Source organism: Mus musculus, chromosome 7, assembly GCF_000001635.26.
Source record: "Mus musculus strain C57BL/6J chromosome 7, GRCm38.p6 C57BL/6J".
In the NCBI taxonomy this organism is placed as follows: domain Eukaryota; kingdom Metazoa; phylum Chordata; class Mammalia; order Rodentia; family Muridae; genus Mus; species Mus musculus.
In genome coordinates, this window is record NC_000073.6 from 35,226,818 (window position 1) to 35,242,249 (window position 15,432).

Consider the following 15,432-nt stretch of genomic DNA (forward strand, 5'->3'; position numbering starts at 1 on the left):
ATGGATGCCCTATCATCAGAACTTGAAAGTAAGAAGCAAAAACAGAGACAGAACTTCACGGAGAGTTGACAACGGCCCCCATCAGAGCTGGACATTTTCACATTATTCTCCTACTTAGAGTTGGTGGAGAAAAACATAGCAAAGAAAGAGAATAAGACACACACACACACACACACACACACACACACACACACACACACACACACACACCCCTTCAGTAACAATCCAATACCTGCTCTCCATCAACACAAGAAAATGTTCCTTCTTTTTGTGCAGGGGAGTTTCAAGTCAGGGTTTCTTTGTGTAGCCCTGGCTGTCCTGGAACTCTTTCTGTAGACCAAGCTGGCCTTAAACTCAGAGATGCGCCTGTCTCTGCCTCCTGAGTGCTGGGATTAAGGGTGTGTGCATGACCACTGCCCAGCTGAGAATGCTCATTCTTTTCAAGTGCACAAGAAATACTCATGAGGATAGATCACATCTGAGGTAATGTAACAAGCTCTAAAGGGCCTGAAGGATGGCTCAGTGGGGAAGAGCACATGCTGGTCTTCCAGAGAACAGGAGTTCAAATCCCAGCTTCCACCCCAAATCATGGTTGATCATAATAATCCATAACACCAGTTCATGACATCTGGTGGTTTTTCACTGGCATCTATATACTTGTGGCATACACACAACACCCCCACACATAAATAATAAAACTTTTTAAAGGAATTGGTATCAATAAAATTGAAAAAACAGAAATATCTGTGGAACTAAAAGTTGATTTTGTTGTTGTTTGGTTGGTTTTTTGTTTGTTTTGGTTTGGTTTTGTTTTTTTAAGACAGGGTTTCTCCGACTCACTCTATAGACCAGGCTGGATTTGAACTCATAGAGATCCACCTGTCTCTACTTCTGGAGTGCTGGAATTAAAGGCATGTGCCACCACTGCCCAGCTAAAAGTTGACTCTTTATAAGTATTTATGCATTGATAATCTTTAGAAATACCTCCTCCCCTTAGTCAGTGTCCATTGCAGTGAAGAGACACCACAACCATGGCAATTCTTATAAAAGGAAGCATTTAATTGGGGCTGGCTTACAGTTTCAGAAGTATAGTCCATTATCATTATGGCGGGGAACGTGGCAGCACACAGGCAGCCATGCTGTTGAAGAAGCTGAGAGCTCTACATCTTGATCCAGAAGTGGCCAGGAGGAGGTTCTCTTCTGCACTACATGGAGCATGAGCCGCAGGAATGGACCCCGCGTGGGCTTTTGAGACCTCAGAGCCCATCCCCAGTGACACACTTCCTCCAGCAAGGCCACACCTCCTAATCCTTCTCAAATAGTGCCACTCCCTAATGATCACGAATTCAAATATATGAGCCTATGGGGTCCTTTCTATTCAAACCACCACACCCTTAATGTCTAGTTCTCCTGCCTTTCAAGTGCTGGGATTTCAGGTGTACACAAACATAGCCAGATGTTTTGTTGTTGTTTTGTTGTTGTTATTTTAAAGACGGGGTTTCTCTATGTAGCCCTGGCCAGCCTAGAGTCCAGTACATAGAAATTCATAGAGAAGTGCCTGCCTTTGCCTCCGGCACGGTGGGATTTAAGGTGTGCACACTACCAGCTTTGGGAGGTTTGCAGTTGTTCTTTTTTTTTTTCATATTTTTACTTCAGTACCATAAGTTATGCTGAGTGGAGCTCATTATTTTGCTATTTGTGCATTCTAAGAGGTTTTAGAGTCTCTGTAAAATAGACTACAAGGTGTCTGCTGCAGCCTTAGAAGAACTTGCTCCATGTGGCCAACTCCAGGGCTGGAGTCTCTCATAAATGTGTACTTAACACAAGCACCTAAAATCTGTTTTTGCTAAATTCCACCAATTCCTTACTTGGGCCCACAGTAACATGAGGCAGGGTAAAATCCTGGCCCCTCTACCCACATTTTTGTCTCCTTTGTGTTAAAATGCGGGGTCAGACTCCTAACTGCATGTCAATTACTTAAGGAGTCTCCATCTGAAAACTGGTGATTTCTAAGTGATGGCATCCCTCTTCCTGGTGAGGAACTGAGGCTCTCAGTGTGACAGATCTCTGCTTTAACTCCTGCACTTGGGAGGCGGAGGGGGGATCTTTGTGAGTTGAGATCAGCCAAGTCTATATAATGACTTCAGACCGGGTTTCAAAACACAGACAGACAGACAGGAAGGAAGGAAGGAAGGAAGGAAGGAAGGAAGGAAGGAAGGAAGGAGGGAGGGAGGGAGGGAGGGAGGGAGGGAGGGAGGGAAGGAAGGAAGGAAGGAAGGAAGGAAGGAAGGAAGGAAGGAAGGAAGGGAGGGAGGAAATAAGAAAGAAAGAAAGAAAGAAAGAAAGAAAGAAAGAAAGAAAGAAAGAAAGAAAGAAAGAAGAAAGATGTGTGAGAAAGGAAGAAACAAACAAAGAAACAAAAAAAAATGAAACTGAGGCAGCCCCTCAGCTCTTACAGTGTTCCATCTTAGACCCTGCCCCCCAAATGGCCCCTCTTGGAAAGATAACCGCACCTCACCCCACCGGGCAGGGATAGTCTTCTCAAGTGAGTGCCCTCAAGCAGTAAGAACTTTTCAGAGTCTTGCAGAACCAGAACCAAGGCGATGAAGCGAGGCAGTGAGCAGACAGAGCACACGGTGACTGACAGACCTTCCAGCCTCTGCTCCCCTTGCTGCTCTGCTCATCAGGGCCTCTGAAGAGGGGCAGAAGTGCAAGCTTGTCTCCTGCCCACCACAGCTTTGCTCATTGAGTTCCTTTTCCCCTTTCAACTCCCTCTTCCTTTTGCTTTTTTTGGGGCAAGTGGAGCTGACATGTGGCCCCCAGGGCTTGTTTGACAGCTCTCACCTGCAGCCATCCTTAGCTGTATGTTCAGAAGCTGAGCCAAGGAAACTCTCCAAAGAAGATTTACTAGAAGGGTGACTCAGTGGTAGATCCCCCAGTGAGGGGCTGGGACTGTGATTCAATGGTAGAGCACCTGCCTAGAATCCCCCAGTGAGGGGCTGGGGGCATGGCTCAGTCCAAATGTTAGAAGTCCCAATGTAGACCCCCCCGTGGCTCAATAGCTCAGTGGTGACAATCTTGTCTATCATTTGATTCCCAGCACAGTGTGAAAAAAAATGGTTAAAATAGTAAATTTCATGTTATATGTCTCTTACCACAAAAAAAAAAAAAAAACTAAACTTACAGGGTCTTAAAGTTGTCTGATAAACGTGCCCACTGTTTTCCACTGACAAAAGACACTGTTGTTGCCAACCATGCCAAACCATGTATCAGACCATGTCAGAGTGCACACACATGTGCAACACACACTAATGTAATAAAACAAATATTTTTAAAAGTCTTTGAGCCGGGTGTGGTGACACACACCTTTAATCCCAGCACTTGGGAGGCAGAGGCAGGCGGATTTCTGAGTTCAAGGCCAGCCTGGTCTACAAAGTGAGTTCCAGGACAACCAGGGCTATACAGAGAAACCCTGTCTCAAAAAAAAAAAAAAAAAAAAAAAAAAAAAAAAAAAAAAAAAGAAAGAAAGAAAGAAAGAAAAAGAAAAGAAAAGAAAAGTCTTTGAATTTAAACGATTCTCAAGTGTTCTAGCACAGGAGACTCAAAGTTTTCTATGGGCTGGAAAGATGGTTCGGTAGTTAAAAGCAGTTGCTGCTCCTGCAGAGGATCAGGGTTCCATTTTCACCACACTGGCCCCCTCTTCTGGCCTCCATGGGTACTGCATACACATGGATAACAAAATACAGGCACTCACAAACATGAAAATCTTTTTAAAATCTTTTAAAATCTTTTTAAAATTACTATCTTAGTTTGGATTTTGTTGTTGTGAAGAGACACTGTAACCATGGCAACTCTTATAAAGGAGAACATTTCATTGGGGCTGGCTTGCTGTTTCAGGGGTTTAGTCCAATATCGTCATGGCGGGGAACAGATCAGTGAACAGGCAGACATGGTGCTGGAGAAGGAGCTGAGAGTTCAACATCCAGATCAGCAGGCAGCAAGGAGAAACTGAGACATGCTTCCTCCAACAAGGCCACACCTCCTAATAGTGTCACTATGTGCCTATGGGGGCCAGTTTTATTCAAACTACTACATTACACTTCCTGATATATAGGTTATACATATGTATATATATGTACATATATATATATGTGTGTGTGTGTCTGTGTATGTGTGTGTCTGTGCATGTGTGTGTCTGTGCATGTGTGTGTATCCATATTATAATGCAAAATGTGTTTAGTCCAACTGCAGAAGTCCCCATAGTCTGTAACAGTCTCAACCCTGTGAAAGTTCAAAGTTTCTTCTGAGTCTCATGCAATCTTCTAACTGTAATCCCCTATAAAATCTAAACCATAGTCACATACTTCCAATATATAACAGCACAGGATTCACATCATTATTCCAAATGGAGGAGGGAGCACTGTGAGGAAACACTGGACCAAAGCAAGACTGAAAACCAGCTGGGCACACTCCAAAATCTGCATCTCCATGTCTGATGTCTTCAGATCCCCAACTCCTTTCAGCTTTGTTGACTGCAACATGCGTCTCTCTCTTAGGCTGGTTCCATACCCTGTTAGCAGCTCTCCTTGGCAGGTATCACATGACTCTGGCATCTCCAATATCTTGGGGTCTCCAAGGCAATCCAGGCTTCATCTTTACAGCTTCACACAGTGGCCTCTCTGGGCCTCCATGACAGGCCACCCCTGACATGTGCCTGGCCTCAGAGGCTTTCCTTAGTCACAGAGATTCTATAACCACTTCTTCTATCCTTGATTCTAAAGCCAGAACCATGTGGCTGAAGCTGGCAAGTTCTGCTGCTTGCTGGGGCTGGAACATGCCCCAACCCCTTCATTCAATTACATCTTCTCCAACTTTCTGTTTTCAATGGTTTCCTTTGCTGCCTAAACTTGGCTGTTCTGAAACTAGCTCTTTAGTTCCTTTTTGCAGGTTGGAAGCATAGTTGGGTGGGGCCTTGCCTTTATTTCATTTAACATCAGGTTTTTCTTTACTCTGTTTATCTCCTTAAGCGTAGGACTTCACTTCGTTCCACTTCCTGGTTCCTCTCTTCCCCACATACTGCACATTTTGTAGCTGTCTTTGCTCAGCTTGCTCTTTTTCATTACAGATCTTCATAAGAGTGAACAGTAATAACCACAGGACAGAGTCAAGACTAGGATGTTTTGAAATTTCCTCTGCCAACTTAACTAACCAAAACTCTTCAGTTTAGCCTCAGGCAGACTTTTCAGAAAAGGAGAAAAGGCAGCTATATTCTTTGACAAGATATCATAATAACAGTCTCTAGACCACATACTAAAATTCTTCTCTGAAACCTCTTGAGCCAGGCCCCCAAATTCAAATCATTCTCAGCGCACCTGTCTTCCATGCTCCTTCTAGGATGGTGCATTAAGCCCCACTTAAAAAGTTCAACTGCTTTCCTAATCCAAAGTTCCCAAATCCACATTCCTCCAAACAAAAGCATCGTCAGGCCTCGCACAGCAATACCCCACTCCTGGTACCAAATTTTGTCTTCATTAGGGTTTCCTTTGCTGTGAAAAGAGGCAACTCTTATAAAGGAAGGCATTTAATTGGGGTGGCTTATAGTTTCAGAGCATCATTCCATTATCATCATGGCAAAGTTAAAACTCAAGGCACTAGAAGTTAAATCTGAAAGGAAAAAAAAAAGTATTGATTTAAAAACTAACCGTGATAAACCAAATACATGTTGACACAAACAACACTTTTACAAAAACTATTTACAACATAAACCAAAAATCAGTTGGAAGTAAAACATTGTTTTACCTTTTTACAAAGTTCTTACGGTTAGTGATGTGCTGTTGTGGGTGACAAACAAGAGGCTGCGTTGGGGGCCTTGGAGAGGCTGAGCCAAAGATGGTAACAGGAGTTCTTCCAGAGAGATGACACACTGACTGAAAGATCTCTGATGGGATGGGTTTCCCCACAGACTACCCGGGAAACAGCATTCCGAGCCCCCACCACCCTAAATTCAAAGTCTCTGAGGCAGGAAGACCTGTGTAGGTTTTTAAGGAGCAGAGACAAGGTAGGTTAATAAGGGCGTGATTCTCATTTCTGGCTTTGCTTACTGCTGGGAGTTGGGTGGGGTGGCAGGAATGTTCGGCCAATCAGATGACTTCCAGGTCCTCTGTCCCTGTGCAGCTGTTACGGTAGAAAAGCTTTCCTTTAGAGCAGAGCCTCCCTCAGACTCAAGTGCCAACCAACGTCTCCGACTGGTCCTCACTTAGCTTTTTACTACTGTAGAGAAGCACCCGCAATTACTTAAAAAGAGGATTAAGAATACAATTCAGGCATGTCGGTTCATGGTTGAGAGGGAGATGGGGAGGAGGAGAGAGAGGGAGTGAGAGCAGGATAAGGTAGCTGACCCACTGACCTACAGCCCTCTGCTAGGCCCCACCTCCCGAAGTCTCCTCCCAAATAGCGCCACCAGTGTGGACCACGCTGATCACATGATCCTAGGAGAATTTCGTTTCACCATAAACAGGCATCCAACAGGCAAGTACTCCAAACCCCAGGACTGATAGAGAGGAGCTAGAACTTAGCCCCAAGAAGACTCGAGAGTGCTTTCCAATAAAGCCTTCAGTAACTGGATGCAGCTGAATAGACCTGATGCCTTTGTAAAGTGTGGGACTATCCCTCACATTTTCGTTGGCAGTGTCAACCAAAAAAAAAAAAAAAAAAAAAAAAAACCAAGTTGCAAAGGGCAGGAACTGATCAAAACAAACAAACAAACAAACAACACACCCAGACCCGTAGGAGAAGCAGAAAGAATTGCCTCCCGGACAAGCAAATTGTCAACTTAACCGTAGTGGTCAAGTCGAAATCAGTATTCTTAAATTTCGGTCTTTTGCCCAGCTAGAAAGAAGCCCCACAACCTCTCATATAAGCCTGAGAGCGGTGGCGCTGACATATCCCCCCCACCGCACTGTGCAATATCCTGTGCTGCCTTATCGAACCAAAAGCCCAAGCGTGTTCCACTGTGTGGGTTAATGAAAGTACGTTCTTTGTCCCTTTTCAGCTTAGGACATTTTTTTTTCTATTACATTTACCTATTTGTTGTGAACACATTTGTGCTCATACGTGAGCCGCGGCGTACATGTGGACCCACAGGCCGGAGGACAGTTTTCGAGGGTCAGTTCTCATCTTCCACCCTGTTAGACCCAGGAATTGAACTCAGGACGTCCAGGGTTAGCAACAAGGACATTTATCCACTGAGCCGTCTCGCCAGTCCTTAAGATGGTTTTAAATGGTTTATAAGGTTGTAACTTCAATTGTGAGTCAAAATATCTGCATTAGGAACACCGCCTCACGTGGCTCCTGCATTTTCTAAAGCTCGCTGGGTTTATCATTGTGTGTTTTGTTTGGATTTAGGTGTATCCCTGGGGAACATTCTTTAAAACTTCAAAGTCTCCCCCACCTTCCAAAGCCCTGGTCGCAAATGCTCTCAAGGGGTTCCCATGTGCCTGTGCTCTTGGCAACCACAGCCCAGGCCTTAGAATCGGGCCCCACACGGGAGCACCTAGCCATTTGGATTTTTATGCATGCTGTAGATGTAGATTGACGATCGGATTTGATGCTACAGACCTCCATTTTGGGACTTTACTCAGCCTCGCCAAGCTGTTCTCAGTATGCAGATTGTTGCTACCCACTGCGCGGATTCCGGGAGGAAAAATCAGCATGCTTTGCAGTGCTCAGCGAAGCCAAGAGCAATGCTCAGCGAAGCCAAGAGGCTGTGGAGACTTGTCACCCCTGTGGAAGCACTCAGGGGACAGCGATTTGGCCGACCTCAAGGAGGCAAAGGCTAGCAGGGAACACAACGTCTTCCGCTAAAATGTCTTCCGCGCTGACAGAGGAACGGTTCTGTGAGAGGGCTCGCAAAACAAAAAGGGTCGTGCAAAAAAGAAGAAAAGGTAGCACTCAGGCACCGCTGGGATTCGAACCCAGGATCTCCTGTTTACTAGACAGGCGCTTTAACCAACTAAGCCACGGCGCCGCCCGCACGGCCTGTGCGAGAAACCAGTTCCCATTTCTAGTGACCTCATGAGCTTTGCTCATGCGTACACATTTCCGTGCTAGCAGCGGGGCGCATGCGCAGTGCAGTTCCTCGCGGAAACGGACTTCCGAAACCCAAAGGAACACTGGAGATTTAAATAGGCTTTGCGGAGTGGGCGCCGTGTGATGGCCTTGGTTTCCGAGCCACAATAGCACCACTTTTTGAACTTCTTCTGCCAGTCGTGAGAGTTCATCGGCTGAGACTCTGGGAATTTCAGCGGAGCCCCCAGCTGCCCCAGAACCTCCCAGTGCTGCCCGGTTACTTAGTCTCTTGGATGTCATCGCAAGTGAACTGTGGCCATCCTTGCCAGCCCAGGCTCATAACTTCTGGACTGCTTCCTTAGGAAGCGGGGGTGGGGGGGGGAGGGGGGAGGGGGAGAGAGGGAGAGAGGGAGAGAGGGAGAGAGGGAGAGAGGGAGAGAGGGAGAGAGAGAGAGAGAGAGAGAGAGAGAGAGAGAGAGAGAGAGAGAGAGAGAGAGAGAGAGAGAGAGATCCTGAGCGGTACTATGGGCGATTCGAAGAACCTACAGGATGTGTGTGCTCAAGTCCTGGCCCTCCCCATTTAGGTTTGCCCTAATCAGTCTGGGGTTGCCATGCCAACCGTCCCTCCGACAACAAAATCAAGCAGCACTACTTACTGATGCATTCCTCTGGCTTTACTCCAGCAGGAGACTCCATTTGCTGAACTGATCTATGCAAAAATAAATGCTACCTGCACAGAAACGTAATAACCTAGATGTCCGTCATCGAAGAAGGTGTGGGTACAGTATTCTAATCATCCCTAGAGCTAAGGTAATGACGAATACACTCACCATGATCTTAGTGAAGAAAGAGGCCTCAAAAGTATCTAGGGGTGGGATGAAGAGATAGCTCGGTGGTTAAGAAGGCCCAAGGGTCAGTTCCCAGCACCCACATGGCAGCTCACAACCGTCTGTTCCAGGAAATCTATCATCTTTTGGACTCTGTGGGCACTGCGTACATGAGAGTCACATGCATGCGTACATGCATGCATGCGTACATGCATACATACATAGAGGCAAAACACCCAAGCACATAAGGAGGATGGAAACCGCTACCAGAGAAGACCCTTCAGCACCATTACATAGAGGACCAAGCTCCTAGCTCTTCAGCCTGGAAGGGAGAAACCACATTCAAACCACAGCAGTCACAATGCCTTGCCCCTGTGCATCATATTCCCTTAGCAAGCATGTTCATGGATTGCACATGCCAGTCCCAGTGGCCAAAATGAGATAGCTGAGCACCAGGCTATAAAGCTCAGAAATAGAAAAACTGCCTCTACAACCCCCCCCCACACACACACACACACTTGTTTTCCAGAAGAATCTAGATTTATTCTATATTCAAACTAACAGTGCTCGCCTCTGAAGGGCTCTGTGGTGGGCAAAGAGGCAGCAACATTCTGAGAGTCCAGTCAGGGCTGGCCCCTGCCTCAGTCTGATGAGTGCATTCTGCTGGGACAGAACTCAGAGCAGAGCCCTCCCTGAAGAACACGGCACAACGTACAACAGGTGGCCCGTGCACCAGTGCTCAAAAGGGCTCAGCGGCCATCAGCTGTCAGACTTCTCCAGTGACAATGACGACGAAGATGTTGACGAAGAACTAGACAGTAAGCTAGTTCTCTCCTCTCTCCGGCAGTACAGACACATGCTGGAGAGTTGGGAATGGAGGTCACTTTCTAAGGTGGAGAAAAGCTGGTCACAGTTCCTGCACTGTGGTGGGGCATTTTCAAGAAACAGAAACGATGTGCAGGTCAGAGGAGATCAAGCTGCGAGTGTGGAATCCCATTCCCCACCACCTGCCAGCCTGGATGCATCCCAGGCAAGTCCTTCCCTCTCTGAAGTCTCTCACCCCACAAACTGCCCAGGGAAGACTGGGAGCATCAGACGTGGGTTGCTGCCCAGCCTTTCCCTCCAAAGCTAGGAGGGTACCCAGGGCTGGACCTCATGTAGCCACGTGCTTGGGAGGAGGAAGACAGGGTTGTGTCCAGCCCTTGTCAGGTGTTCTCTGTACAAAGTGATCCAGAGTGGAACTGTGGGACCCAAGGAGTGTTCTGAGTCCTTGATACTCTGAGGACAGCTGACTTACAGAGCAGAGAGTTAGAAAGAAGCAAGGCAAGTAGATAAGGATTTGTTTTTGTTTTTCAATTGTAGGAATTAAACCCAGGCCCTCTTGAATATGTTAGGCCACTGAGCTACATTCCCCCATAACCCCCTCTGTGTGTGTGTGTGTGTGTGTGTGTGTGTGTGCATGCATGCGCGTGTGTGCGCGAGTGTATGCATGAGAGGGTGGGGAAGAACGTATATATGTGTGTTTTATTTTGAGACAGGTTCTCAATATCTCAGGCAGGCCTTAAACTTAAATCCTTTGCCTCAACATTCTGAATAGCTAGTATTATAGCTATGTGCCACCTGGCTAGCAGACAAGTTTTCTGAAATAAACAGGGTGTTTGTTTATCATTTATTTGTTGTTTGCTTGTTTATTTTTAAATGCCATCAGATCCCCTGGAACTGGTTATGAGCCACTGTGTTGGTGCTAGAATCAAATCTGTGTCCTCTGTAGGAGCAACAGGGGCCCCAAGCCACTAGGCCGTTTTTCTAGTGCCTGTTTAATTATTATTTAGATTTTGGAGACAGTGCCTCACTAAATGTTATAGTCTGATCTTTGACAAGGAGTAATCCTTCTGCCTCAAGCTCCTGTGTGTTGTACTTACAAGAGGGAGCCACCTTGCTCAGCTCCAGACAATAATTTCAATGATGTGGGATCTGAGTATCCTCTTCCACTCTGAGTCTCTTTCTGGTTCAAGCACCTCCCAGCACATACGGATACTCTCCGATCTCTCATTGTTACCAACTAGCAAGCCAGTGATTGAGGCGGAGACTCTCAGGCCATGTCAGAGGCCTCTCAGGGAATCCCAGCATACACACACATACACACAAGTTAAGAGCCCTTTCTATTCTTCCAAAGGATGTTTCACAACTGCCTATAGCTCCAGCTGCTGGGGCTCTGCATTCACATAACTCACTTGCACATGTGTGCACACACACATACACAAACACTCACAAACACACACACTCCACAGACACATATACACATACACACTCCACAGGCACATATACACACACTCACACACACACAGAGAGAGACACACACTCACACATAAATACATACACACTCACACGTGAGCACACACACACACACAGCAGGCAGGAAGCACACCCTTAATCCCAGCACTCAGAAGATGGAGGCAGGGCTGGTGAGATGGCTCAGTGGGTAAGAGCACCCGACTGCTCTTCTGAAGGTCCAGAGTTCAAATCCCAGCAACCACATGGTGGCTCACAACCATCCGTAACAAGATCTGACTCCCTCTTCTGGAGTGTCTGAAGACAGCTACAGTGTACTTACATATAATAAATAAATAAATCTTGAAGAAAAAAAAAAAAAAAAGAAGAAGAAGATGGAGGCAGGTGGAATTCTAGGCTAGCCTGCTTTACATTGCTAGGCCCAGGCCAGCCAGGGCTACACAATGAGATGCTATCTCCAAAATAAAATAAAATAAATCTTAAGGAAAATGAGATAATCATAGAGGTTAGGAGTACAGCTCAATGGGAGAGTGTTTGCCTAGGATGTGAAAAGCCTTGTGTTCTATCCTACAATTAACAAACAAGCAAATAAGTTGTATGCACACTTACAAGCCCAGCACTTAGAACAATAAACAGTTTCAGGCCAGCCTAGGATATGTATCAAAAACCCGTCTCAGAGAACAAAATGAATAACATAAAGACCCCAACACACTCCCTTCCCTCCCCTGTGTGTGTCTTCTTCTCATGTCACTCACCGTGGGACCATTTTCCTGTATCTATGCACTGGTCTCATCTTTTAGGACTTGAGTACCCACAAGGCTGGGATCCCCAGGGGTCCAATGATGTTCGCTCAGGAAATAAGCTGAATTGGTGAAGATGGGTGGCTTAGCTTCACCTAATACCAACCTGCCTGACTTTTAATCCCATGGCCTTTTTGTTTTCAGAAACCAAAGGAATTTTGTCAATTTCTTCAATATTCCATAGTCTCATGGAACTGTCCTGAAACAAGGTAAACAGTAAGCCAGGAGTCACAAAAACAGACAGACAGGAAAACAAAACAAAAACAAAAAACCCAAACCAAACCACTATGAAGGCTGTGGGTAGCTCAGCGGTAGAGTATCAGACTCTCTGTCCCCCGGCATCACAGAAGCCAGGTATGATGGCACATGCCTGTAACCCCAGCACATGAGAAGCAGAGGCAGGAGGATCGGGAGTTCAGGGCCAGCCTGGGCTACATGAAGACCTGTGGTACAGCTGTGCCATGGGATAGCATTCTGTGTTCAGAACAGATGAGCTGCCAAACCTCCAAAGCACATAGAGATACAAAACACATATTGTTGAGCAAAAGAAGCCCGCCTGAAAAGGCTGCAGGCTGTAAATTTTATGTATCCAGCGTTCCAGGAAGGCAAATAGTGCAGACTGAGAATAAACAGAAGTTCCTGGAAAAACAAATCACAAAAGCCACACCTTCCACTAAGCCTTCTGCAAGGCTCATTAACTGATTAGACCTCAAAGGACTTGGAGAGGTTGGAATGTTGCAAGTCCAGAGCCAGATCATCACGGCATCTCTCGCACCTCTGAGAGCCCTCCATGACCCACCTCTGATGTCATCTACCGTCTCTGTGGCTGTGAAGTCAGTCTTTTGGAATGTACAAACGGACACCTCACTTCTATCAACCGAAAAGCTAAGCACTGCCAGACAGGAGCTGTAGTCGAGGCCTCCCTGTTATCCGTGACTTTCCATCAGTCAGTTTGGGAATGACTTCTGGTATCCCTTGCTCCATTATTAGAGAAATGTGATGGAAACTGTTAACCACGGTGGAGCATGGGATTTGGCGTAACCTGGTTCTGTACTCTTCTGCCACGGTCGCTCATCTTTGACTTCAGAATAAACTGCCCCTTATCACCTTTGAAGTGAGAGTTGCATTTGTGTATGTGTGTTGTGTGTGTATTCTGTATGGAATATGTTGTGTGTAATATTGTAGTGGCATTGTGTGTACTATGTGTATATGTGTGCTGTGTATAGAATATGTAGTGTGTTGTGCGTTGCCTTGTACTGTGCATTGTGTATAGTACGGGTGTATGTGCGCTATGTGTAGTGTGTGTTGTATGTAGTGTGTGTCTGAGTGTTGTGTGTAGTATGTGTAGTGTGTGCTGTGTAGTGTATATTGCATGTCTCCTGTGTGGTATGTGGGTGTGGCATGTTTTGTGTGTGTGTGTGTGTTAAGAGACAGTTAAAATAGAAACAGTGGCTGGCGGGGGTCCTGGGGGGAAAAGGAGTCTGTATGAAGCAGAGCATAAGGGGTCTTTCAGGCAGTAAAATTATTCTATAGTTCTACGGGCTATTGTAATGATGGATACATGGCATGTGTTTGACAAAACTCACAGAATGTACAATAAATAAATAAATAAATAACCAAAGTGGCACACACCTGTAATCCCAGCACTGGGGAGGGCGAGGCAGGAGATTTACAGTTTACCATCAATCTGGCTGACTGACAAGGCAGACTTGGGAGTGGGAGTCAGAGAACACAACATTGTGAACTCTGGACTTTCTTTTTATGCTAACAAAAATAATTCCAAAAAGATAGGCAGTTTTCTAGTAGCCTTGATTTTTACCCCAGTGAGATTCCCTTTCTTTGCTGTGCATCCGGTGGAGCTGTAAAGTCCTAAGTCCGAGTTGCTTATTATGCCTGTTTGTTAAGGCAGCAATAACATCTCATTGTGTGTTACATTTCCTAATTAAGCAGAGGAAACTAAATGTCTTATAGAGAGACAAACGCTGAAATTTGGAGAGCAGCTACACTGGAGAAGAGCCAGGTTTTATCAGTAGTCACTTTCTACAGTATATCAAGTACTTTGTTAAGTCTTAGCAACATGGTCTGCTACAAGGACCCCACAATGAGATGTTTCAGAAAACCAGAAACAAGCAAAACCACGATGGGCTGGAGAGATGGCTCAGTGATTAAAAGCACTCACTGCTCTTGCAAAGGACTGGATTTCACGTCCCAGCACCCACGCTGAGCAGCTCACAACCACCCATAACTCCCCTTTCTGCCCTCAGAAGGCACTGAACACACATCACACTCGCACATGCACATGCATACACGCACACACACATGCATGCACATATTGTATTTTAAAATCACCCCTAAGCTTTTAGATACTTTGACTCCAAACTTTGGAGTTTTAAATTCCTTCCAGGCTTCCTGTGAAGATTTTAGTAAAATGCAGAAAGCATAGAGCAAAAGCTTGCTAAGAACTACCTAAATTCAAACCGTTGTTGTATTGTTGTATTTTTGTTTGTTGTTTGTTTTTCAAGACAGGGTTTCTCTGTGTAGCTCTGGCTGTCCTGGAACTCGATCTGTAGAATAAGCTGGCCTTGAACTCACAGAGATCTGCCAGCCTCTTGCCTCTTGAGTACTGGGATTAAAGGCAAGTGCCATCACTTCATGCTTCAAATCCGACTTTTCTAACTCATCTGCACATTTAACACACAGTGCAAATGTAAATGTTGTTGAAGCCATTCACTGGGTAAAGTAAGCTCTATACCAAAGCAAATGAGAAGTTAAATGGGGAACCTGCCTGGCTCCTATCCCAGATCTGGCATTACAGACATCAAATCTTGCTTTTATGTGGGTTCTGGAATCCGAACCTGGACCCTCATGCTTGTGCAGCAAGTCCGTTATCAACTGAGCCATCTCCCCAGCCCCTTAATGAATTTTTATTCTAGAAAAGGAAGATAGCATCTTCCTTGAACACATGTCTACAATATGGCTATCATCATTTCTGGCCTTTGAAATGATTTTAAAATGTTAGCCTGTCCGAAATTTATATTTTTAAGGCATGAGACAAGAATATCCCTGACTTTAAAATGTACTGAGGATCAGAGGAGAAAGAAGGGTAATAAAGTTGAGTGCGGCAACACAGACCTGTAATCCCAGCATCTGGACGACCAGGAGCTCTGGGTCAGCCTGGGCTAAGTATTCCCAGAGCTTGGGCAGTGAATGCTGGAGGACCAGGAGCTCAGAGTCAGCCTGGGCTAAGTATTACCAGAGCTTGGACAGTGAATGCTGGAGGACCAGGAGCTCTGGGTCAGCCTGGGCTAAGTATTCCCAGAGCTTGGGCAGTGAATGCTGGAGGACCAGGAGCTCTGGGTCAGCCTGGGCTAAGTAGTCCCGGAGCTTGGGCAGTGAATGCTGGAGGACCAGGAGCTCTGAGTCAGCCTGGGCTAAGTATTACCAGA

The 15,432-nt window shown here is 45.9% G+C and overlaps 2 protein-coding genes, 1 long non-coding RNA gene and 1 other non-coding gene across 6 annotated transcripts in view; all 4 read right to left on the minus strand.

The window, feature by feature from the left end:
• Positions 1-3,650: 3,650 nt before the first annotated feature.
• Gm38989 lies at positions 3,651-7,997 on the minus strand. 2 transcript variants are annotated; one of them, XR_881960.2, is made up of 3 exons: positions 7,083-7,997; positions 5,800-6,174; positions 3,651-5,664 (listed from the first exon to the last, which is right to left on the minus strand). It is a non-coding gene; the product is annotated as a predicted gene, 38989 (long non-coding RNA). The 2 variants fall into 2 exon arrangements; XR_881961.2 differs by having other exon boundaries at positions 3,813-5,664; positions 5,800-6,028.
• n-TTagt9 lies at positions 7,953-8,026 on the minus strand. Its single transcript has one exon. It is a non-coding gene; the product is annotated as a tRNA-Thr (tRNA).
• Positions 8,027-9,415: 1,389 nt separating this feature from the next.
• The window catches only part of Wdr88 (WD repeat domain 88), a 39,324-nt gene continuing 33,307 nt past the window's right edge, over positions 9,416-15,432 (minus strand). Inside the window, exons 10-11 of the mRNA NM_001370886.1 lie at positions 12,093-12,185; positions 9,416-9,815 (exon numbers count right to left, since the gene is read on the minus strand). Coding sequence (NP_001357815.1) covers positions 9,654-9,815; positions 12,093-12,185 — 255 coding nt within the window. The 3' untranslated portion in view covers positions 9,416-9,653. The remainder of the gene's footprint in view (positions 9,816-12,092; positions 12,186-15,432) is intronic.
• Gpatch1 (G patch domain containing 1) overlaps positions 12,095-15,432 on the minus strand; it is a 79,837-nt gene continuing 76,499 nt past the window's right edge. For both annotated transcript variants that reach the window (XM_030242934.1, XM_030242935.1), the window contains exon 11: positions 12,095-12,185. In XM_030242934.1, coding sequence (XP_030098794.1) covers positions 12,173-12,185 — 13 coding nt within the window. In that variant the 3' untranslated portion in view covers positions 12,095-12,172. The remainder of the gene's footprint in view (positions 12,186-15,432) is intronic.